The sequence below is a fragment of the Blennius ocellaris genome, assembly GCF_963422515.1.
Source record: "Blennius ocellaris genome assembly, chromosome: 12".
Classification (NCBI taxonomy): domain Eukaryota; kingdom Metazoa; phylum Chordata; class Actinopteri; order Blenniiformes; family Blenniidae; genus Blennius; species Blennius ocellaris.
The window spans coordinates 13,103,194-13,126,544 of record NC_137661.1 but is presented as its reverse complement, the minus strand read 5'-3'; the positions used below and the strand labels follow the sequence as shown (position 1 = coordinate 13,126,544).

At 39.5% G+C, this 23,351-nt stretch overlaps 3 protein-coding genes across 9 annotated transcripts; 1 reads left to right on the top strand and 2 right to left on the bottom strand.

Annotated features, from left to right (window-relative positions):
* Nucleotides 1-68: 68 nt before the first annotated feature.
* Nucleotides 69-4,199, bottom strand: rpf1 (ribosome production factor 1 homolog). Its single transcript, XM_080506902.1, has 9 exons — nt 3,922-4,199; nt 2,977-3,033; nt 2,775-2,855; nt 2,596-2,691; nt 2,061-2,214; nt 1,614-1,696; nt 792-973; nt 580-706; nt 69-385 (listed from the first exon to the last, which is right to left on the bottom strand). Exons 1-9 carry the CDS (start codon nt 4,165-4,167, stop codon nt 344-346), a joined length of 1,068 nt encoding a protein of 355 aa, XP_080363028.1. The 5' UTR covers nt 4,168-4,199; the 3' UTR covers nt 69-343.
* A 2,364-nt stretch (nt 4,200-6,563) lies between these two features.
* samd13 (sterile alpha motif domain containing 13) lies at nt 6,564-23,229 on the bottom strand. Of its 7 annotated transcripts, none has more exons than XM_080505643.1 (7): nt 19,904-20,050; nt 11,574-11,625; nt 11,211-11,385; nt 10,488-10,566; nt 8,577-8,738; nt 7,349-7,546; nt 6,564-6,954 (listed from the first exon to the last, which is right to left on the bottom strand). In XM_080505643.1, the coding sequence occupies exons 1-7, from the start codon at nt 19,920-19,922 to the stop codon at nt 6,620-6,622; spliced, it is 1,020 nt and encodes a 339-aa protein (XP_080361769.1). In that variant the 5' UTR covers nt 19,923-20,050; the 3' UTR covers nt 6,564-6,619. The 7 variants fall into 7 exon arrangements, 4 of the variants coding, with proteins under 4 accessions (XP_080361769.1, XP_080361770.1, XP_080361772.1 ...); XM_080505644.1 differs by lacking the exon at nt 19,904-20,050 and adding an exon at nt 14,165-14,225; XR_013936841.1 differs by having other exon boundaries at nt 6,818-6,954; nt 7,349-7,541.
* Nucleotides 14,587-18,277, top strand: uox (urate oxidase; the record flags this gene model as incomplete). The annotated part of the gene is made up of 7 exons (XM_080506554.1): nt 14,587-14,832; nt 16,216-16,332; nt 16,440-16,518; nt 16,800-16,983; nt 17,079-17,202; nt 18,022-18,105; nt 18,203-18,277. 7 exons carry the CDS (start codon nt 14,587-14,589, stop codon nt 18,275-18,277), a joined length of 909 nt encoding a protein of 302 aa, XP_080362680.1.
* Nucleotides 23,230-23,351: the final 122 nt, after the last annotated feature.

Here is a 23,351-nt window from a genome sequence, read left to right as displayed (position 1 = left end):
CTTGCCAAAACGTTGCATTAAAACAAGGGGTAAAAAACATTTATTTGTATAGATTTTTCATGCGAGTAGTTTACAAATCTGATCCAATTGAGCCGTTTGTGACCTTTGAAGTAATACGAGTTTCCCAGCCCTGCTCTAAAGTACAGGAAAGATGTCTAACATTAGTGTTGATGTTTCCAAAAGCTGTATCAAGAGTACAGTGAGCTTATGAATTTTTAACCATTGGAACTCATCCTCTTGAAAACTCAACTGTCAAAGAATCCACTTGTACAAGTCAACCGAAAGCTCTAATATCTTTGAAATTAGATCAAGATTTCCTGTTGGGAAGGTTTTATTTTTATTCTTAAAGCTGGAACTTCCGTCTGCAGGCGTCCATCTCGTGGCGCTGAAAACAAACAAAGTTTTTACACAAATGAGCACAACAAAAGCTATTCTGTCACATTTAATTCCTCCAGGACATGTAGAGGATTTCTAAAGGGTGAAGTGAACACAGGAAGAAAAAAAGAGCTTCTATGTTTGTATGGGAATTTTGGCAAACGGTAATGAAAAATGTATTGAAGTTAATTTGCTCCAACGTACCTTGAGGACCCACTCGTATTCTCCAAACTTTGAGTCGAAGGTGCCTTTCTGTAAAGAGCGGAGTTTGAGGGTGAAGCGAGGTCCCAGCTCCTGAATACCAACTTTCTTCTCATTCTTGAAGATATACCTTGATGAGATGCAACGGATTATTCAATCGACTTTCTCATTTCAAAACGAGGAGGGTTGAACAATTCACAGGAGCAAACACACACCTGTGGAATCTGAAAAAGATGAAGTCTCTCTGGTTGTGAAAGGTAGCAACTTGTCGACCCACAAACTGAGGATCCTGAGGAAAAAGAGCGGCGAACAGCCGGCCGATGCTGTGTCCCAGACGAGTGGTGAAATTGTTGAGGATCACCTCTGGATAGTGCTCCGTCGGTTCTTTACCTTTTCTCTGCAGGAGTGAAAAATGGCCCAGTTTTTAAACAGCATAGGTTTTGGAAAGTTATTTTTTTGTACGACCACTGGTTGAATTTAGCAGCAGTGCTGCAATAAACAGGTTTTATATTCTAAATCCTGAACATACAGCATTGATCAAGAATGAGGAGGTACTCCAGTTCTTTAACTGATTCTGAAGAACAACTGAACTAATAAATAGCCATAGATGTTTTAATACCAAAATCACGTTTATAAGTTTCCAGATTCTATTAAATATGACACTAGAACTAACAACCTTCTCAGCGTCCGTATGTTACATGTCGCATTGAGGTGACACTAAAGACTAGAACTGCTTCATTGACATGCACATTTCTGTTGTATATTATGCTTTTATAGCCACTTCCAACAGTTTTTTTTAAACTTAAACTATCCATGTTTCAGGTCAAGCAACTGTCTGTGTTATACAATCAATGGTGAGATGTAATGAACTCGGGAGCGGTCTCGTGTACACAAATTTGGAGTGCAAAAATTGAGTACAATTTACTTACTAAAAACCGTCTGTAATCATGCGGTTATCTTTTCCTGATTTTAACAGTCAACTAAACTAGATGAAACGTGACCAAGCGCCATCAGAAGAGTTTGGTTCGTCAACTTGCCTTCATCTCCTTGCGTAGTCGAGTACTGCTGACTTTGAAGTGTGCAGTCGGCCCGTCGGGTAGGTGGCACAGAACCAAACCGGCTGATAAAAGTAGTTAAGGGTGCTGACACAAGAAAACGGCTCACTTCACTTGTTCACATTCATTGCTGGAATACTTCGAATGTAATCCTCTCCAGTTTATTCTAGTTGAATCAAACCTGTGTGATTGCTGTGAGGTCCTTCTGTTGAAACGTGATCTCTGCCATCTGAGCTCTATGATGCAACAAGCAAGCGTGACTGAAAGTATATAATTGGGAGTAAACTGGCACACTAGTTTTGGCTTGTTTTCTGCTGTGTCTCTAATCTGAAAAGAAACGTTGGCGCTCTACAGAAATAGTTGTAGAATTTGTTGGATTATCATAATAACTTGATAGGTCACTGTAAATCCTCTCTCCTGTGAGGATACTGGGCACTTGGCGATCCTGGTTGATGACCATGAGGTAGGTGAAGTTCCTGGAAATGCACTGTGGGATGATCCTCTTGAGAGCCAAACCCCTTCTGTAGTACACGTGTGCATTTGGGATCACTGTGGCCAGCTGTTCACAAAACTTTACAGTCCTCTGCAGGGTGAACAACAGAGAGAGAGTGTGTGTTGAACAAAAACTGTCAAATTAAAAGAATAAGCCTCAACAAACCCAAACTCATACAACTTCTATGTCTCCTTTGCATGAAACAGGTTGAGAGAAAAGCAGCAAGCTGATTTGCATATGACAAATTGGTCTGCAAAAGTGAGATTGTCTTATAGTCAGCTTCTGGTTTGGCACCAATATCTGCAATTTCTATTGACTCTATAGGACTAGCTCACCGTCAACAGTGATGGAAACATAAAGGAAATGTCAAAATGTCAAAATGCCTTGAAGTACTATCATGCATTTAAAACTGCAGCAACACCAAAGCAAAATTAAGCACAACAAAAGCATTTAAAATGATAATCCACATACCCCTCTGGGTCTGTCTGATGTTGTGATGAGCACTTTGGGATTTGTTAATCCTTTGAAGTAGGTCGAAAATTCATCCGTTCCTTCATCAAAAGCAACCTGTGGACAAAATGCATTAAAAATCACAAATGTATGCCGATTTATCAACATATGGTGAGAAAAACTTTAAATGATGCTCATGCCTCTTCATCCTCTGGGTCAACGGTTGTCTCGTCGTACACTCTCTGGTTCTCAATTGTCTTAGGGACCTCCTTTGGTGGCGCCTGCAGGAGTAACAGAAGAAAAGTTCAAAGCTAATGCTGCTGCTATAATGGACATGATTTATTAAAATACGTCTTGAAGTATAGGACAAAATCTCAAACAACACAAGAACAGAACCCTCACCTTGTCACCTAAAGCTTCCCTCTCTTTTCGCTTCTTTTTCTTCAGCTGCAGCTTTTCCTAGAAAACAAAGAAAAATAACATATGATGCCGTTTCACTTTTAGAAATACCTCAAATTGACAAAATGTCCCCCCCATTGATAAATAACAGGCAGCAACATAAAGTGGAAAGACAATAAGAAACTTTGGTTGCACATCTTGAATTAGTTGGTATGATTATGCAAACAAAAACACACAAAGCTTTCTCTCTTCCGTGGTGAAAGACATTCAATAACCCCCCCCCAAAAAAATAATTGTTACGGAAGAACATTTGGAAATGTACACCATACAACAGCTTGCGAGCATCATTCATATGGTAAAGCATGGTAGAGGCAGCATCATGATTTGAGTTTGCTTTTGGCCCTGAACCGATTACAACCTAGCAGCTTGTGTCCACAACACATGCTGTTCACGCCACCAATGCTGTGGAAATGCAGCATGGACCACATTGGGAAGTGGCTTGAGTGAAAACGCTTTGGTGCCTGTTCACACTTGTCTTTCGGGCTCTTCTAGTGATCAGATCACCCAAAACGCATGTTAACGCCAGGTGTGAACAGGCCCCAGATGTCTTATGTTGATTAATCAAGGTACATCACAGGTGTTGTCAATCAGTGCTCTTGAGTTTTCTTGTTCTGATCAGGAACGACCACATGGATTGTTCCAGGCTCAAAAGATTATCATTTGCATTATGCTACCATTGTAGCTCTGGTACTTCGTTAGTGATGTTTATTGCTGAATTCAACACACTGACCTTTTGGTTACCAAAAACTCTGAAAGCTTCATGGAGGGGATTTAAGGGATTTCCTTGAACAACGTTTGAACGACTTCACCGGTAAGTTGCGCACGCACACACGCACACCTGTTCTATCAGAGTTGTAGCTTCAAATAGTCACTGGTCTGCAAGTTTACCTTTCTTTTTTCTTGCTTGACTTTCATAAACATGTGGTGTCTCCGTTGTTTATTCTTGATTTCGGACACACTGAAGGTGGGGGGAAACGTAGTTGTAGCTGGCTCCATCTTCTTCTCGTCGTCTCCCGCCTTCTCCGGTTTGACTCCATCTCCCTCCTGACTCACTCCCTTCTTCCTCTTCGGGCTCTTATTCTTCTTTTTCTTCGCCTTACTGTCCGGAGTCACGGGAACCTCCGTAATATCCATGTCTGCTCAAGCTACTGTTTTCACGTGTGGGGAGACGGACGCCTGTTTCATTTCCGGGTGAAAGAGGCTACCAATGACAAAGTCTGACCCCTAGTGGCGAGGAGGCCAAAAAGCAGCCTCTTTGCAGAATTAAGTTGCAGTTAAATGTCCAGTGAAAACAAAAACTAGGTTTAAACTAAGTTTGAAAATGGACTCGGAGTCCGATTCTTGCAAGGTTTCAAAATTTCTTGCTCAAAATCATGTGGGTGTAATTGCTGATGGTGTTGGTCTCTACATATGTATTATGAAAGAGTAAAATGTATTGTTCTTATGAAGTCCTGATGGCTATCCATAGGAACCTCAACAAAAGACAATGGTTAGAGGCCAAACACACTTCTGGCCCAAAACTGTAAATAACAATGCTCAAATCTTCATGTGCGTTACGTACCACTTTGATCAATTCCAAACAATTGGTCAGTTATTGCTCATTAATTTTGCCTTTATGCTGTTGCTGCATGTTGTTTTAAAAAAAAACAGATAATAATGCAGTCAAAAACACTTTAATTCCCTAGCATTTCAGCTCAGATACATCCATGTGTATTCATACAACTCATCTACACCAGAAAACATTCCTGATAACCTGCGCTGTGTCAGAAACCCAAAAGGCTGTCCAAAGTTTAACAAGAAGGTTTCGTGTGAAGACACTGAACTTCACCGCGGGCAAAGATTTGATCAGCTTCGCTAAATCTAGAAGATTTACGGATGGTGAGTGGATTTATGGATTATACATCATTTCAAAGGTATAATAAAATGTATTGAATGGATAACTCAAAACGGACGTTCACTACTCTTTTAGTCTTGTGATGTGTGTTAACTGTGTGTTTTGGTAACACTTTATCTCTCTTGTGTATTATGAAGTCGTTTACACTCTTCAGTCAGTGGGATCAATTCATAGAAAGCCCTCGACACTGATGTGTTGTTGATGCATATTGCTCCTCCTCCTCTCTCCTTCTGGCTTTCCTCCCCGTTCATATCAGCGATGCAAGCCCAGCCACCATCTGAAGTCACACACCACTTCATACATCCCAAGTATCCTGGATAGAATCATCCCCTTTATTGACATTGTAGACATGATGAGATTAATTTAATGCATCCATATTCTCCACCGCTTTATCAACTTTTTGGCTACAGGGTGCTAGAGAAAGACCAACAACCACATGCTTTTAAACCAAGGGGCAGTTTTTGAGTCAACAATTGGCTTGTTTATTGACTGTGCAGTCCCTTACATATTAAACATTGTGAACAAATTCAATACTTCAGATGAATGTAACATCACAAGACTAAAAGAGTAATGAACGTCTGTTTTGAGTTATCCATTCCATAATACATTTTATTATACCTTTGAAATCATGTATAATCCATAAATTCACTCACCATCTGTAAACCTTCTAGATTTAGAGAAGCTGATCAAATCTTTGCCCGCGGTGAAGTTCAGTGTCTTCACACGAAACCTTCTTGTTAAACTTTGGACAGCCTTTTCGGTTTCTGACACAGCGCAGGTTATCAGGAATGTTTTCTGGTGTAGATGAGTTGTATGAATACACATGGAGGTATCTGAGCTGAAATGCGAGGGAATGAAAGTGTTTTTGACTGCATTATTATCTGTTTTTTAAAAACAACATGCAGCAACAACATAAAGGCAAAATTAATAAGCAATAACTGACCAATTGTTTGGAATTGATCAAAGTGGTATGTAACGCACATGAAGATTTGAGCATTGTTATTTACAGTTTTGTGCCAGAAGTGTGTTTGGCTTTGAGAAAATGTCGGTGTACTGTGAGAGAGCCAAACTCCACTGCGTCTGTCGAGCATCACAGCGCCTTGAGGAGAAACATGGCTTTGTTACTTTCAGATCATCCAGCACCACGCCTGGCCCAGATCCATGTGCCATGATTGAAGCCATGACATTTTCTCAACCTCATATTCAGTGTAATTTGGATAATCAGACCATTAGGTAGGACTGCTTTTTGCTCTTAAAATACAATTCTCGTTTGTTCATTAATTGATGTATTGCTTTTGGAGCAAATCCGAACTTTTAGGGAGCAAAGGCAGGGTACATGCAGGACCGACCGCCAGGGCACCAGTGAGCAAACACCAAAGCGAGGCAGACAGTCACACAAACTCAGGCTTATCAGCAGGTTGGGGTGGGGGCATGAGTACTAACGGAAATCCCTTGCATAAATAAGTAAAAGATGCAAATCCCCCCTCAAAAAAAACGATATATAAGATGTATAATTGCATGTCAGTTAGAAGAAACAACAACGTGTTTAATTGAAACAAATTACAAGTCTTTTTTTTGTTTGGCTTCATGGCTTCTCATACTTCAAAACATGAAACATCTCCATGCAGGCCTGCATATTTTCAAACAAAGAGAAGCCTCGGAGACTGAATTTCTTTCAGCCACTCTGCATCATTAGCAGCCAATGTACCAATCCACAGCCTGCCTGAAGGCCTTGTAAATCAACGGATTGAAGGAACAGATCAGTCCTCCACCACGCCACAGTTGGGCCCGCACACGATTGAGATCCCCAAGGCAGGTCACCTGGTCCTTATAAGCCTGTGAAACACACCACTTTGAGTGATCGTGGTAGGACTGGAACAGGACTGATTTAGAAAGTTGAATCCTCTTGATGTTCATGGTGTGGTTGGGCAGAGAGCAGTTGGAGGGCAGCTCGTGACCTTGTCTCTGCCAGGACTCCACGAGGAGGTCGGCATCCAGAGCCTGAGCCACCCAGCCTGTGTAGATGTCTGATTGAGAGAAGTGGAGATGAAAGGACTAGATGAAGAAACACTGCAAAAGAAGATTTAAGTGTTTTCTGATTTGTTTTTTTTTTTTGTTGTTGTTGCTATTTTGACAAGTTTATAGTAGAGACAATTTTTAAGACGACTATAATTATGCTGCTTGAATGTCACGTCTCATGGGTCACTGCTGTAAGTTTCTGCAGATCACATGAGCTGCTGTGGAACACATCTGATTTTTCTATCCCAAATATCAGGTTCCTTAGTAGGGTGGTGATAGAGAGAAGCCACTTGGGCACAGTCATAACATTCAAACCCCACACAGAGACTCCATCAGTGACCCCAGGTCTCTAAGTGTGAGTGCTGAACACTATTGTGCTGTTTTGAATGAAAAATACTTTACCATCCACAAAGATTTCTGATTTCACAAAGCTGACCAACTTCTCCCCCTGGATGGAAAAGAGCTGCTCCATTCGCTTATCTGAGGTCAGCTGTGGTTTGGAGCCTTCACATAACTGGGCCAACGGTGGCAGGTCGGCCAAGAAAGCAGCGGGCACGGAGCAGTTGTAGAAGCGTGGGTAAAGGTAGGCCAACTGCTTTGCTTAAAATAAATAAATAACATTTAGTCCATGTGACACAACTGCATGGTACACTGCAGGAACGATTGTAATGTCAAAATATCAGTATGGTTTTTTTTTTCATATTAAACATTCAATATGATTGTAATTATTGTCTTTCTGATGCACAGAACCAAATCAAAGTGTAAATCAACATGTAATTCAGTGTCTGTGATCCCTCAACATTCAGCCTATGATATAGTTGGTGTCCTTTGAGGTTTTGTAAAGTTGTGGTGGCGACATTTGAAGGTAACCTGAGCTGTCAGTCTCAGCCCACAAAAGGTTTCCAATTTGTAGTATTTGTCACCACATCACTAGTGGCTGATGAAAAGGCATGAAAGGAACAGCATGGACTACTGAAGTCACTTTGGATCAGAGGCAAAATATCTTTCCAGACTTATGCCCAAGTCCAGGTGACCTGATTCAATTGTCTCTTCCTTGGGTAAATGAGAATAAATATAGACAAACCTCAGTCATTTAGTTTATTTATGGAGTCATTAGTCTCAAAGTTACATTTCCCACCAGCACTAAGCATGTTTTAATACATACAATAAATGAAGACATCAAATATTACTAATAGCATGACTATTGTTTTTGCATTAGGTCCAGCATTTCATGATTGTCAGTACTTGCAACTCACATATAGATCAGATCACATTTCATATTGAAATATTGTTGAAAACAATTCCAAAGGGTTCACATATCCATTCCTGCCACTTAACCTGCAGTGGTATGTTTACAATTGTGATGATATTGTCATTTAATATACGGTATTCAGATACTGCAAATATATTTCTTTTATTGTTAGAAATTATGTTAAAAGAACCCCAAGAATTTTCTTTGGGTGTACTCACGCTTGTCACTCTGCATATGTGAAAGCCACTGATGGTCTTGGATAAGCTCAAGTTACTATGTTTTTTTACATTTTTGTTTTATTATTTTAAATGTTGTGGTGCATATGCAGTACACAGCTGGAGTAATTTGAGCCATTTTGCTTCATGAGTGTTCACTCACCTATAAGAATGAAGTTTTCATACGGATGGGTCACACAGAACGCAGTCTGACCATTGACTTTGCCAGAGGAGGGGTAAAAGTAGCCCTTTTCAGGGAATGAGGGGAAATGAGGAATGCTGTGTGAAAGCCAGAAACCTTGAGAGTGGTCAAAGAGCAGCACCCCTGCAGGATTCAAAGAAACACATCTGTATAAATGAAAGCACACATATAGATGCACACTTGCATGCAGACCATGCGTGTGTGCATCTGCAAATATTGCCACCAGGTTTGTGTCAGGCCAACTCATAGTTCACAGCAGTTATCAGGCGGATGCTCTTTGCCCGTTTCCTCCCCCTGACGCCAAAATCCTATCGACCAGTTTGTATTTTGCAACATTGCGGTTCCTGCAATAGTCTACTACAAGTCAGAAATATTTTTCCAGTTACATAAAAAGCCACTATAGTGGCTTAATTGTTCCTAAGATAGCCACATTATACTGCATTAATGGCAGTGCACCGCATATTCAGAACAAGCTGCAGGTCCAGGTTAAACTATCATCCCTAAGTGTTATCCTTAAAAATGATATGTTTACAGTGAGATGCTCAAATAATTTTTCCAGAAAAAGAGACAAAATGTTCATAGTCAACATCAAACTATGCCAATTTGAAAATCTCCAAAAAGTTGGGATGCATTGTTGAATGAAAATGGAATATAGATTTGCTGAAGCTATACTATATTCCCAGTAGAGTCTAAACAACATAGCAGGGATTTTTTTTAAAAACTGAAATACACAATACATTGTCATGGAAAATATCAAGTTGTTTTGCATTTAATGGCACCACAATGTTGCGTCAGTCCAATGTTTACCAATGTATAACGTCCCCTCTTCTTTTAACAACTGACAGGAGGGAGACCAACTGCAGAAGTGTTAGGAGAGGAATATTGTCCCAATCATGTCTACTGAAGGATTAAAGGCCTTCATTACTACACTATAAACCCGAACAAGCTCACAGAACTCAAAACATTTTGAATAGTTCAGTTCTGTGAGCTTGTTCGGGTTTACAGTGTAGATTTTTGGTTCCATGATGGGTCAGTTGTTGTCTGTTGGTGTAAGGTCTGGACTGCACCTGGACACTTGTTGGTTTAATGGATACTGTATGAGGTTTATTATGAAGCAATGTCTTGCTGAAGTCTTCCCTGGAAAAGATGTTGTCTAGATTGGAATAACCATATATACTATTTCAACCCCCCATTGTCAATGTGTTGGATTTTCCATTCTCCTCTTTATTTGGTTTCTATAAATAACCTCCGATTTTGATTAATCTGGCCAACAAACGCACAGATTTTTTTCTGTGCAGGCAAAATTGTTCTGAAATTGATCCACAATCTTTCGACAACTTTTGGCAGATTAGTGAACATTTGCCTCGTTTTCAACATCTGAGATGGTAAGCTGCTCTGAAATGATACTGACCTGTTGTCAAACGCTCCTCCATGTGTTTTTAATCGGTGCCAACTTCTTTTCCACCTTATTTGTTGCCTCTGTACTTTCACTCACTTTAAACTTCTAATATGTCCATATATTCTCCTGGTAAAAACATTTGGGTTTATGTGATTTACAAACCACTGCATCCTGTTGCATTCACACAGCATCCACAGCTTTTTGGTTATCAGCATTGTATTCTCGAAGGCATTGACTGTAAAATGTGGAAAGCTACATTTCTTTATCTTAATGTTCGACATAAGATATGCTTACCTACCAGAAACAAAATTACTATTGAAACTATTAAAAAATGTAAGTTGTTATTTTGCACAGCTTTATCTTCAGTGAGATAGAAGTAATACATTCCTGAAACGTCCACAATACAAAATTATTGTACAGGTAATGATTCAAATGAGTGAATAAAAACTGTCTTTTTTTCTTTCAATGATTACCTTTTGTGTGTCCATATCCTTGGATGTATTTCAGGACTGGTGGTCCATCATTGTAGAGTGCATAAACCGAGCTGTTAGACTAGAAGTCAATTTTTTAAAATCATATATTATCTGAAAAACCTGAATATATATACATCAAAATGTTCTGATATTTTGCATGCATGGACCTGTGAATACAAAATAACAGGCATAAGTTCCATCTCTGCCCAGTGCATTTATTGACATTGGTGGTGAAAAATGGTGAAACAGCTTGTCATGCTGGTGAACACACTATGACATTAATGGGACGTACACCTGCATAACTTATTGGAAGTTATTTTAACTGCTCAACCCATCCTAAGTATTCATGATACAGTGAACAATGTTTGTTGTTTCACATTCGATCTTCATCTCAACAAAACTGTCATAATTGAACATGATTCCCCAAGTTCCCTAGTTTTCTTGGCTAGTCTTATCATAGTTTGTCTATTCGCTACATTCTGGACACCTCATAATTTTTCCTCCGTATTGTGAAAAATATAAATGGTGCAAGAACAGACTATTAGTGAATAATCATGTAAATTTGTTCATGTCCAGCTTCAGTTCCTCATAGGTGGAAAAAATCACCATCTTTTCAGCAAATTGGCACAAGCGTCACCACAGTTCAACCACATTATAGAGACAAGGGTCTCACTCAGGAAGTTGAGTTTAAAATATACTTAAAGAAGAGGAACATAGAATCACCTTGTAGACTTCTCCATTATAAAGCTGGCTCAGCGTGTTCCCTATGGCTCCTTGACTGCTGTTAATCATGAATATACTCATCTGCCATTTCTCTACTGACGAGTCCAGGTACATGTAATCTACCCCGCTCCCGGTGTCACCAATCCTGTCCTTTGGCAGTTTGTAGATGATAAACCTGGGGAGAATTGTCATACATTTGTTTTTGTGTAAAATAACAACACAAAAGAAAACAAACTGTCTATTTCTGTGCAGCAAGATTAGATGCATTTCAAGAACTAAAGCCTCAGATTTAGTCAAATCCGGTTAGGTAAACAACATGCTTTGCGTTGTCATCGATAATGAAAATGTATGCGATAAACTCACCAATCCACTGGCTCACCAGCCTCATTCCTGCAGGAAATGTCACTACTGCTCCCTGTGCAGCAGAAAAGCATGACAATAATCTGGAAATATACACTGCAGTCTGCAGCCATGTCGAGTGACCCCTGCAGCTGCAGTCAACACAGTGGAAAATAAAAAGGACTAATCCGCTGTGAAACTGAGTGTGTTATGACTGAGTGGCTTTGACAGATGACAGTTGCTTGTAGATAGAAAACAGGAAGTCAAAAGACATGGTCACATGAGATGGAAGCGCTGACAAAACTGTGTGGGTTTATGGAAATCACGATATTTACATCCATTAGAATGCTTTTTTTTGGTGAAGACCATATATCATCGAGCTAATGTGTTTTTAGAAACTGCCTATACTTTCTAAAATGTATTAATTAATATGTATTTTTTATTTCTTTTAGCATACTTCTTTCTTTTTCTGGATAGCTCATAACTTTATCTCCATAACATGAAAAACATGAAAGTTCCAAGAATATACTCTGTTGTTGACAAATGTATCATGTGAAGCTCGTTCATAGCTCCATATCTCTTCATCAGAGGAAGGATATCGGCATCAATAGAAAAAAACTGGCCCCAACATTACAAAAGTTCAACCACATTAAGATAAAGGGTTCATTAAGAGACAGTATGAAACACTTAAAGAAGACTTTAATTATATGCTGATGTGCGCGTGCGTACATGTGCGCGAGAGAGAATGTACCATAGAACTATGAAACGGCTGTGAAATGAAAGTGTTTTTTAGTTAATCTGATCATTGACGAATTAAATCAAAGATATTTAGAGAAACGAAGTATAAAATTAAGCATGATACAATAGAAATATCATGTCCATGCTATTGCACTGAATTAGGAAATCAACATTTTTCTTTTTTCCCTTTTTCTTGTCCCTTGTCCTGTTCGGCATGTTGGGCAAACAATATTCTGTGACTGAGAGCCTTTCGGTGTCAGAACAGTTTTTGCTCTTACAACAGGGGATTAATCCCCTCCAGGGATTAATTCTTTTTCTCAAGAGCTTTACTGTGGGGGGGGGGGGTATAATAAACCAACAAAGGCCTGTGGTTACTTTGGTTTAAAGCAAAGATGGTTCAGTCCCAGTTTACCAATCCTGTTGACTTGATCACATACCAGAGTTCATCACATATAACAAAAGAGGAAAACAAAGTCGTGTTTGCACATATTTAATTTTGAAAACATTTTGAGAAACGCTTTTTAAAGTCTGAGCCCCTCATGGAAATTGCTATTAAGAATGTATAACATTTTACTGTGTTTACTGTGATGTGCTTGTTACATCTCTCACCTACATCTCTGGTGGGATTGGTTGCTGCTCATGGATGGATGGATGGATGGATAATTTTTTTGGACCACAGCATTATTTCGTCAAATGGAACTTGTACATTTGGCAATGTCTTTAGTTTGATTTACTATTCAAAAAAGCCCCAAAAGATGTAAAATCAAGCGAAAAACAAAATCACAGCTATTCTTAATACTGAAGTGAACTGAAACAAAACCATATTGAAGACCACAGGTACAAGTGCTGCGAAACTGTGCTCAGATAATGTGTTACTTAATAGTAGACTTTGGTCACAATTGATTTTAGACATGCAATTGAAAGTGGAATAAAAACAAACAAAAAAAACCCCCAGTGTTGTAGTGATGGTGTTAAAAAAAAAACACAAAAGGTGAAATGATGCATTTCTTTTTTAATAAATCTTCTCGTAAAAAGAATTTATGGATTGGGAAGTAGCCTGGTATACTTCAGGTTTTTTAAAGGTCTGCAGGCAGATTATATGTTTTTCATCCAAAACATTGATATTTAAAGCTATTAGTTTGACACCGATTCAATTATGCAGTAGTGTTAAGTTCAACGAGGTCAGATGGAAAGACTAGCCTGAAGGAATAGAAAATCCAACCATCTCCACATTTTACAGTTATGGTTGGAGCACAACAGGTTGAACGTCTTTTAAGGTAACTCCCACAAGTCGAAGTGCAAAGGCAGCACCTCCCTCTCCACAAAATGCTGGAACACTGGAAGATGCACCTTCTGCCAGAGACGGGGTGAGAGACCGAGGTCATCTAACTGTCAGCAAGTAAAGAAGAAGGCATCATGACAACCGCTTCGGCTCAGGTAACTGTTTCGTTTCTCCGAATTTAATTTGTGTATCCCAGTGACCAAACGTGCACACACACACTCATAAACAACATGATGACTTTTTCAGATAATGTGACTCCCCTAAACGTTTCAGAGCATGAATCTGTCAAATTGTCATGGGGTCAGCAACCGTGAGGTCAAACAATAACCTACAGGAGTCAGCACTGTGAACTACTTTTCAACTTGCATGCTGCAAAACAGATATTTTCTTTTCAATACAAATTAAGTTCAACATTTAATATTCAATGAGACACCAAATGTCAGTTTTATGCACATTTATGGTATTGCTTTACTGAAAGAGAAACATTTCGACAGTGAAAACTATTTAGCACTATTTATAACAGAATTGTATTGATCTGCTTCAACTATTCAACATGTTGCAAAATTATAAGCATAATCTCAAGTTTTCAACTCACCGTATTTCTATGATGGAGTTTGATTCAAATCTTTTTCATCATTTGGTAGCATTCTAAATAAAAAAAGAGACGTCCTGCATCAAATATGAACAGAAATAAAAAAAAAAGCAGTATTAGAAATCCTGATTTTGTTTTGCATGATGAAAATGACAAAATCTAACAGTTTGAAAATTGCAGTCTTTTCAAGGGAAAAAAAGTATATTTGCTCCGATTCTATTGCTATTTCATGTTTAGTGAGGTACCACAAGTGTTATCAAGTTCAATCATCTCCAAGTCAAACAATGTCACAACCCAGAACAATGCATTTGTTTCAATAATTGCATTCATCACAACAAATAGTACAAAAATAGCACTGAACAACTACCAAATGTTGAATATATAATCAATGGTAAACAAATATTTCTAAGTGAATGCTGACTTGGATGGTGTTGATAACTTGGCATTTGTCCACGCAGAATGTGGAGTTTGTGCGAACAGGCTACGGCAAGAATGCAGTGAAGGTGCTGGTAATCCGGAGGCAGGGGAGTCGCCACTCCATCATCGAGCTGAAGGCTGATGTGGAGCTCACGCTCAAGACACGCAAGGACTATCTGGCTGGAGACAACTCGGACATCATCCCCACCGACACCATCAAGAACACAGTCCACGCTCTGGCCAAGCTCAAGGGGGTGAGTCTGCGATTGCTCCCTCAGGAACACGGTGATGTGCTGCAGCTTGTAATCTCCGTCAAGAGCACAGCTCCAAGTTCATTCCATTGTCACTTCCCCAATCAGCACTACTTCATACACAAGCCCTCATTTTAATAGCAATTAAAGAGACTGTCACTTCTCTAATTGCTTGAGGTTAAATGAAGTGGGAGCACTGTGCTATTTCCAAGACATTTTTCTTTCATTCATAAAATGCAGCAAGATGCTAATTACGCAACAAAAATTGTTGTATAGTTGTGACATTATGATATACCAGTCAGAAATGCAGCAGGTTATATTTTGGGGCTTTTTCAAACCTATAGTATAGAACTTGGTTTCAATGTGCTTTTCAGGAATAACAAACCCAAGACTGCAGTTATTTCAACAGAAAACTGGTTGGACCTGTAGCTCAAACTGTCAGTATTATGTACAGCTGTATGTCAGTGAGTGTAAAACAACACAATCATTGGTGAATGCAAATTGCTCTTAGGAGTCAATGTGATTGCGTTGAGTTGCCTGCCTCTCTGTGATAGGCTGGTGAGCCACTTGTCCTCATCTACAGCAACTAATACCAGTATGAAGATAAACAAAATAACAACTTACTTGTGCCAAAAGTGAGATTAATTGTGTCACTAAAACAGCTTCCATATAGAGCGAAAACAAATTTAATCTGGGCAATCGCTGAAACCTCCCAGTTCGATCACCTTCAGATGCATATTACACCGGTGAAAGACGTAAAAGTCCCATTTCGTATTTGCTCATAAATGCACCAGGAGCCATTATTTGTTCAGGTAGCAAATTTGGCCAACAAATAACTTGACGTTCTAACAAAAGGTAGGAATGGGGGTTTCACTGTACACTGAAAATGGACTTTACGTAGATACACTTGCGTATACAAGTTGTCTCAAGGCGCTCCACACGATACCGTCACATTCACCCATTCACACCCACACAATATCAGTGGTGAAGGCCTGCAGTGCAAGGTCGTCACCACAGTGCTGGGAACTGCTTGGGATTCAGCATCTTGCCCAAGGACACGTCAACACAAGGACACAACGAGGTGGGGGATTGAACTGCCAAACTGAGCCCATTTTGACAAAATATAAGCGCTTATAAAAATGTGAGATTCCATATCACAATATATAATAATGGAGACTAAAACACAAATGGATTTTGTGTTTTGGGGACAATGTCTAGACTGGTGTACAAGTTTAAGTTGTTGATTTCCAATTCACAAGAGTTTTTTTTTTATTGTTCGTTTGTTTGTCTTGGCTTTATCTGAGTCTTATTTGTCTTATTGATTCTTCAATTAGTTGAAAACTGAGCCATTTGAATTTAAAGCTTGTCTCTTTTTAACACCTACAGGTGAAGAACATTGAAGAGTTTTCCTTGAATATTTGTAATCATTTCCTGACGTCTTTCAACCATGTGCTGAAGGCCAAGGTTTACATGGAGGAAGCTCCATGGAAAAGACTGGAGAAGGTACAATTCATGTTTGGCTCCTGGATCAATGGTTTGGATGGAATTGAAGTGCTCCTTAATTTCATTAGATACTGATGAAGAAAATGTCTCACTTTTTTTTTTCTCAGAATGGAGTCGAGCATGCTCATGCATTTATCTTCGGTCCAGAGGCTTGTCGCTTCTGTGACGTTGAACAAAATCTCAATGGTGATCTCTCTCTCTCTCTCACACACACGCACACAAAGTCAATTTTCTTTTAAAAGACACTGTCATAGTTAATTTGCTTCTGTGGAATCGATATCGATGACTGTCATCGTGGCTGATCTGTTGTGGCCTTCACTTGTTCTGCAGTGTAAACATGTGTAATCTCCAAAAAAAAACAACAATCTGCACTAAACCACAAACTACTACATCTCATCATTTTTATGCACATGTTTAAATGGGTTTTCAGATATATTTTCCAATCACTAACTCTGTGTCCTACACAGGCACCCCTGTAGTCCACAGTGGACTGAAGGACATGAAGGTGCTAAAAACCACCCAGTCTGGTTTTGAAGGCTTCCTCCAAGACCGTTTCACTACTTTGCAAGCAACCAAGGACAGATGTTTCTGCACCTCTGTCTACTCTCGGTGGCTATACAACACTCAGGATGTCAACTTTGATGCTGCCTGGTAAATATCCATCAAATACCAGTTTGACAGAAGTCTGCATTCACAATATACAAGACTTGATGCTAAAGCAATAATGCCGAATAATCATGTCACAGGAAGACTGTGAAGGAGACGATCATTGAGAGGTTTGCTGGGCCTTATGATCGCGGGGAGTATTCACCCTCTGTCCAGAAGACCCTCTATGAATCCCAGGTCTTGGCCCTGGACAGAATTCCTGAGGTGAGATATCGTCACCATGAAATCAATATACTGCTCCTGATCTCAGAAAAAGAGTCACTTATTGACTTCTATTTTTTTCGTGACCCTCGTCAGCAGGGACACCCAAGATATGACAACACAAACGTAACCATCGCAGAACAACATGGTGTAGTAAAATGATGTCATGGCTGAAGAAATTTAAAAAGAGAATTGGAATGATTGCTTCTGGCTCTTTGTAAAATAACCTTAATTTTCTACATCATCAGTTTCAACATGGCAGTTTTAAAATGTTCTGATATATACAATCTAGGACTTGCGGTTGTGAGAAGGCCTGCAATGCTGAAAGTGGTAACAGGATAGGAATATAAAGGCCAAAAGTGTGATTGTCGACAAGTATTGTCACTTCAAAATAATTTGTTGCGTTCCTTTAATCATATAATTAATACAATAAAAAGCATGACGGGTATAAAACGGACACCTTCTCTACGATCCTATTTTCAACTTGATCCTGCACAGATGGAAGCGGGAGCTTATTATAATGAATTAAACTGTGCAGCCAGTAATTGCTTGTTTCTTGCATTCATTTCAAACTAAAACCCATTTACACAAATCGAGAGAAGTCAAGTGTCTCATTGAATATTAAAACTTGTTTTTTTTCTTCCTACAAGCACTTTGTGTGGGTAGATAATTAAATGTTTTCAAAAAGGAAATACTACAAACGAGAGGACTTCTGTGCATTGTTGTGAAAATAAATCACATCAAGGTTGAAAATTGTGGTACAAAGGCAACCCCGCTTCAAAGTTTCACCATAAGTGTTGAAAAAGTGTTTTTTTCTTTTAGATGGAAGAAATAGAGATTGTTATGCCCAACCATCATTACTTCACCATTGACATGACCAAAATGGGTCTCAGCAACAAAGATGAAGTAAGTTCTCACATTTGCAACTAACTTTAAAATTTGTTTAAGGAGGAATAGACATGGTTTCTAACATCTTCTAACGCCTTACTTTGCCTCTCAAAAGGTACTTCTTCCCCTCGATAACCCCTCGGGGAACATTGCGGGGACTGTACGCAGGAAACAGCGAGCCCGACTGTGAAGCTGCACAACAATCAGAAACCAGTGCTGCTGAAATCGGACCGTCAATGTAAATGTTCTTTTAAGTGAGAACCTGACATCCTGTATAACTTCAATGAAGCTATACAACCCAGGACCTGGCAAAGGTATAATTTGCTGTTGACTGTGAAGGGTGAATATGGCCCTAAATAAAAAGAAATAAAATAAACCCACATTCAGTTCTGACATTGTTCTTTGGTGAAGAAAAGAGCACCATTTATTGCAAATCTTGGGGTCAAATATTCAAACTCCAGTGTTATGTTGCACATATACATTAGTCATACACACTTCAGTACAGATGTCTGTGTTGCAATGTTAAAAGCACCACAGGTAGGTATGTGTGTGTCTGGGAAAAGGAAGGAAGGAAGGAAAAAAAAAAAAAAAAAGCTTTATTCTTACATGCCAAGACTTGTGGACTCAGATGTGCAGTTTGAATATTAAACTATGTGAGGGCAAAATTAAAAGCTTGACAATTATACTCTGTGTATCAAAGCATTCAGGGACAACCGACCATACACAGTTTTCAACTTTATATCATCTTATATACAGACACTGTTTGGAACCATCATAATGACGGCAAATCCGTGACAAAATCAATGTGCGTGGACGCAAGGGAGCAGCGCTCGCAAGTCAATCAGCCGTGCACACACATTTTAATATGAGAACTTCCACAGCTTTCGTAGATTGAATATCCCTGCTTGCATGAGCGATATTGTGGCCTTTGAGGAGAAAATGCTGCTTCAAGCATAAGCAAAATATAAAGGAGCACAAACCCACTGGCACTTTCACCTGCTGGCATGAGTATTTTTTCATTTTGGCAGTAAGTGGGCGGAGCCAGTCGTTATTGTACCCTGACATATGATAGGTTAAAGTCCCGTCCAGGGAGGCGCCGACTGTTATGAGGACTTAATAAATGTCTTTTACCTTCTGCTGACAAATGACGACATGTAATACTCGTATCGCAGTTCTTTTACAATATGGGTATGCCATGTGGTATCACAACCGATACCAGTATTGGTTCATAGTCCTGTCTCCTATGATTGGCTGTTCCCTGTTTGCATTAAACTCTTCTTCAAATCTCTCGAAAAAATTACCATGGAAACTTCAAGTTATTCAATTCAGGGAAAACTCTAGATTCTGGACTGCAAAATGATTTGCTATCTCTGCAGCTCTCTGAGTTGCACACAGAACTCCCTTACATCCATGTGTTTAGATCTCAATTGCCATCATTGTTTTAGCAGCGATTTGCCGTCACACATTGTAATTTAATTCACTTTGTGAACACACCCATGTACAACACACACGCAGATAAATCATACCTGTATTCTCCCCCAATTGATCCCCTTTAAATTAAAACACAAGAAAACAAACAAAAAAAAAGAACGACATAACTCAAGCAGCAACAATGAGAATGGATGAAACAGTGAAACAGTAAACGGTGGACACCATGTGCAATCCATTTTTGGAGTCCATGCTTATAAAAACATACAGCACTCAAAATCCTGTTTAAGATGCCACTGTGGGCCGAGGAGTCTTTGCAAAGTGCCAGCTGATCTGGCAGCGGTTCTCCTGACACATGATTGTCACTGAGGCGGGTGTTTGGGCTGACCTGCGGTGCTACGAGGCATTGCTCTTGAGGTGTTGGGTTTGTAGTGGCTTCACGTGATACTCGTAGATCTTTAGCGCAGGCCCGAGCTTTATGGACAGCCCTGTCAGGACATCGTTACGCGTCATCAGGAGCAGGGACTTTCCATCAATTTCCTGTCGGGCGGAGAGAGAGAGAAACGATTAGTTGGAGATCTAGTCCATTTCGATTTGACAAAACAAATTCTGACGGTAATTAACCTGATCCTGGAAAGCAGTGGCTTGCTCCTCGAACCCTGTAGCTTTGAAGTAGTTGACAACGTCTACAACCCCCCAGTTGGAAGGGTCTGGCAACTGACCATTTTCCACTGGGCTGCAGGTTAGAAAATAATCAGTCTATTGTAATGTGAACATGTACTCATCTCTGTTAGCTATTTGACAAATTAATATATAAAACAACAAAAACATGTCATGCTAGAGGTGAAGGACCTACCTTTTGGTTTCAACAGAGCCATTAGCCTTGTCTTCCATGCCAGCTGAAATAAAATGAAAATAAGATGGAAGCATTACGATAACACTGTGTACAACTCTGTAGTTTTGAAGATACAATTCCATCAAGCTGGACAATTGGAAGATTCAATCACAAATATAGCCAGGCACTGGAGAGCGAGCAAATACAGGGTGAATATTTATCTACTGAATTTCCTATCAAACACCGGAAACCTTTAACCTTGTTCAAAGTACATACTCTGGGGTGCAAAGGCAAATTTTTCCATATTTATAAATCCTCTTATTTCAGTTTAAAGAGGTTCTATTTGTTCATTTTTGATTCGACTGGTTTGTTACAAGTTTTCTAAAGACTGAAGCGCAGTTTAGTCCCCTGGTCCATTGCCTTGGTTGTCCCATTTCAAACCAATGACCTTGTTTCTCTCCTGTAGTTGGTGCTTTCTTCTCTCTGTACCTTTCTATAGCAATAGTGGGCTGTGGATCTGAAGTTTGTGATTTGTTCTCCTCTCTTCCAGCAATTGAGTGGATTACTATGCTGCCAACTGCTTTGTTTTATTGTCCTATTCTTGTCTCTCTAACTATAATCAAACCCCAAAAGATATAAGCTGGAAAGCACCACTTCCACTGTCGCTTTTTGCCTGGTGAAAGGGAATGTTTTTTTTTTTTGTTTGATGGGGGGTGGGGGTTACTGTTGCCTATAGTGTATCATGTATGGTATGCATGGTAGTAGCATTAGCGTGTTTCAAAGACCAAGCATAACTCTGAATTCACAAGGCCTGCACAGTGGAATTGCAAATTAATTTGAGTGTAATTGGAGCATAATGGGCAATACTACAGTACATTATAGGTGGCCTGAACACACAGTAGCAGTATTGCCCTTTTTAGCTACAGGCCTCATGTGTTGTATTATTTTTTTTTTCATTCTAGGTTTTGTACCTTTTTTGATTTTTTTAATATTTTCAAATAATTTGTATTTATATCTTTTTTAAATGTATTATTATTGACTTGCCGTAGTTGCATACTAGTTTGAGAATCTCTAATTGAAACCAACAAGGTCATGTGTCCATAGCTAAGAGAAAGTACATTAGTATGTATGTATTAGTATGTAATGATTATAGTATGCTTATTTGTGACTTTACTTTTCCAATAAGGAATGTTAACAAACTGCTATGAGTAATCACAACAGCAAGATAATTATAGCAATACAATACTTGCAGTTGCATTTTTCTACTCTCTTAAAGTGAATTACATTCCGACATTACAGTCAAACACGCAAAGTAAATTCTCAATTGTGCCACAATCCAGCCTTTGCCCAATCTGTTGTGTCAGATGTATCAGCTCGTTTCCAATGAGCATGCCACACAGAAAGAACAAGTAGCACCCGTCAATATTACTGGACTAGTAAACTATGCAGTTAAGTACCGTCTGTTGCCATAAATAAAACTAAGCTCTAACTGGGCAGTGCTGACGGAGGTTAGAGAAGGGGCCTGAGGATCACAGGCTTGCAGAAATGAATCCTACTGCCATCAGGGCACCACTGTGCCTCTCTGACCAACATTCTGCACCTCCACAGCTCCCAGGCTCCACACTGTGGCAGCCTGCTGCTCATACTGAGAGAAGTTACGCTTAACCGTGCATAGGATGGGTGAAACGCAGAGGAATCATTTCTCCAGGGGATGAATAAAGTATGCTCTCTTCTTTCATTAAACCAAAGGCCTTTGAGAATAACTGGTGACTTCATAAAGATTGACATTTTTATTTTTTTGGTGTGAGAATGCAGTACAATTATGTGCAAATCTATAACATGTTAAAAGCTCAAAAATATCCATCACACAATACTACCCTGTTTTTAAAAGTGAAAAAACCCTATCCTGGACTAATCATCTTTATTAAAGCCTTTACTGTATTAGTCGGAATGTATACAAAATAGCAAATTTGGAATTTTCATCAAATTGGGACAGAAATTATGAAACTATAAGCTTGCAATTATAATTCAATAATTTCGTTTTTTATTTTTTTCCTACGAAAATTGATAATTTATTAGTTCGGGCTGGGATTCTGTGCTGGCTCAGTTGTATTTCTAAAGATAATTTTCGATCGTTTTGTTTCCTGGAGCAGCGTTCAGGAGGAGGCTGTCGATGAAACAGCAAACAAAGTGCACCGACAGACAGATGCTGTGGTGTGACTGCTGGTGGGTGAAAGCTCGTCTCCTCCAGGCCTGTCTGACTTCAGCACTGAACCGGGGACAAAACGAGACTCTTACAATCTGTTACGTTGCAGTAATTTTTCATTAGATGTCCACTCTCAGAGAACTCAGTGTGTCGGCAGCTCAAAAACCATCATTGTTCACCATCTTCCTCAGCCTGGCGCTCAGTGGACGTCTCCGCTGGAATAACAGGAGCACAGTACAACAATCGACATTTTAGTTTTTTTAATTTAATTTTTTTTATACAGCAAACAAGTCGTGCCAAAACAACCCCGAAGTGTTGGACACAGCGATCGTGACGACCTAAAAATCACGCTGTTAAAAAAAAAAAAATACAATAACATTACAAACACGCATTAGCTCAGATCGGCAGGGCGAAATATGTAGTTACCTGACGAACCAGCGATTGTTTATTCTCCGCCTCTTCGTGTTTTGTATTAACGTCAAGCTAACAGGGATAGTTAGCCCAGCGAGCTAATATGAAATCTAACAGTTACCTTATTTCAGTAGATTCCCGCTTGACGACAACTTGCTCGGCCAAGTTGCGATCCTGATTCAAATGAGGAAAAAGTCCCGTGAAGACAGATGTGTTTCACTACTTAATCATTTCCGATTGTCGCTCGATAAAATGAAAATGTAATCAAGTAAAGCCCAACTAGCCGCTGTTCAATTGCTTTCGCTTGTCGCCCACATGACACCAGAGGATTCTGGGAAATGCAGTGTGTCCGGAGTTTGTAGTCCTCGTGTGACGGATCACTCG

What these genes read in the sequence shown, in the direction of transcription:
- rpf1 (XM_080506902.1), bottom strand. Translation starts at nt 4,167, where the DNA reads ATGGATATTACGGAGGTTCCCGTGACTCCGGACAGTAAGGCGAAGAAA. An exon ending in GGGAAGCTTTAGGTGACAAG is followed by an intron (nt 2,856 to 2,976) that starts GTGAGGGTTCTG and finishes TTACTCCTGCAG; the next exon opens with GCGCCACCAAAGGAGGTCCC. An exon ending in AATACGAGTGGGTCCTCAAG is followed by an intron (nt 386 to 579) that starts GTACGTTGGAGC and finishes GTTTGTTTTCAG; the next exon opens with CGCCACGAGATGGACGCCTG.
- samd13 (XM_080505643.1), bottom strand. An exon ending in GCTGGTGAGCCAGTGGATTG is followed by an intron (nt 11,386 to 11,573) that starts GTGAGTTTATCG and finishes AATTCTCCCCAG; the next exon opens with GTTTATCATCTACAAACTGC. An exon ending in ATAATGGAGAAGTCTACAAG is followed by an intron (nt 10,567 to 11,210) that starts GTGATTCTATGT and finishes ATTGACTTCTAG; the next exon opens with TCTAACAGCTCGGTTTATGC.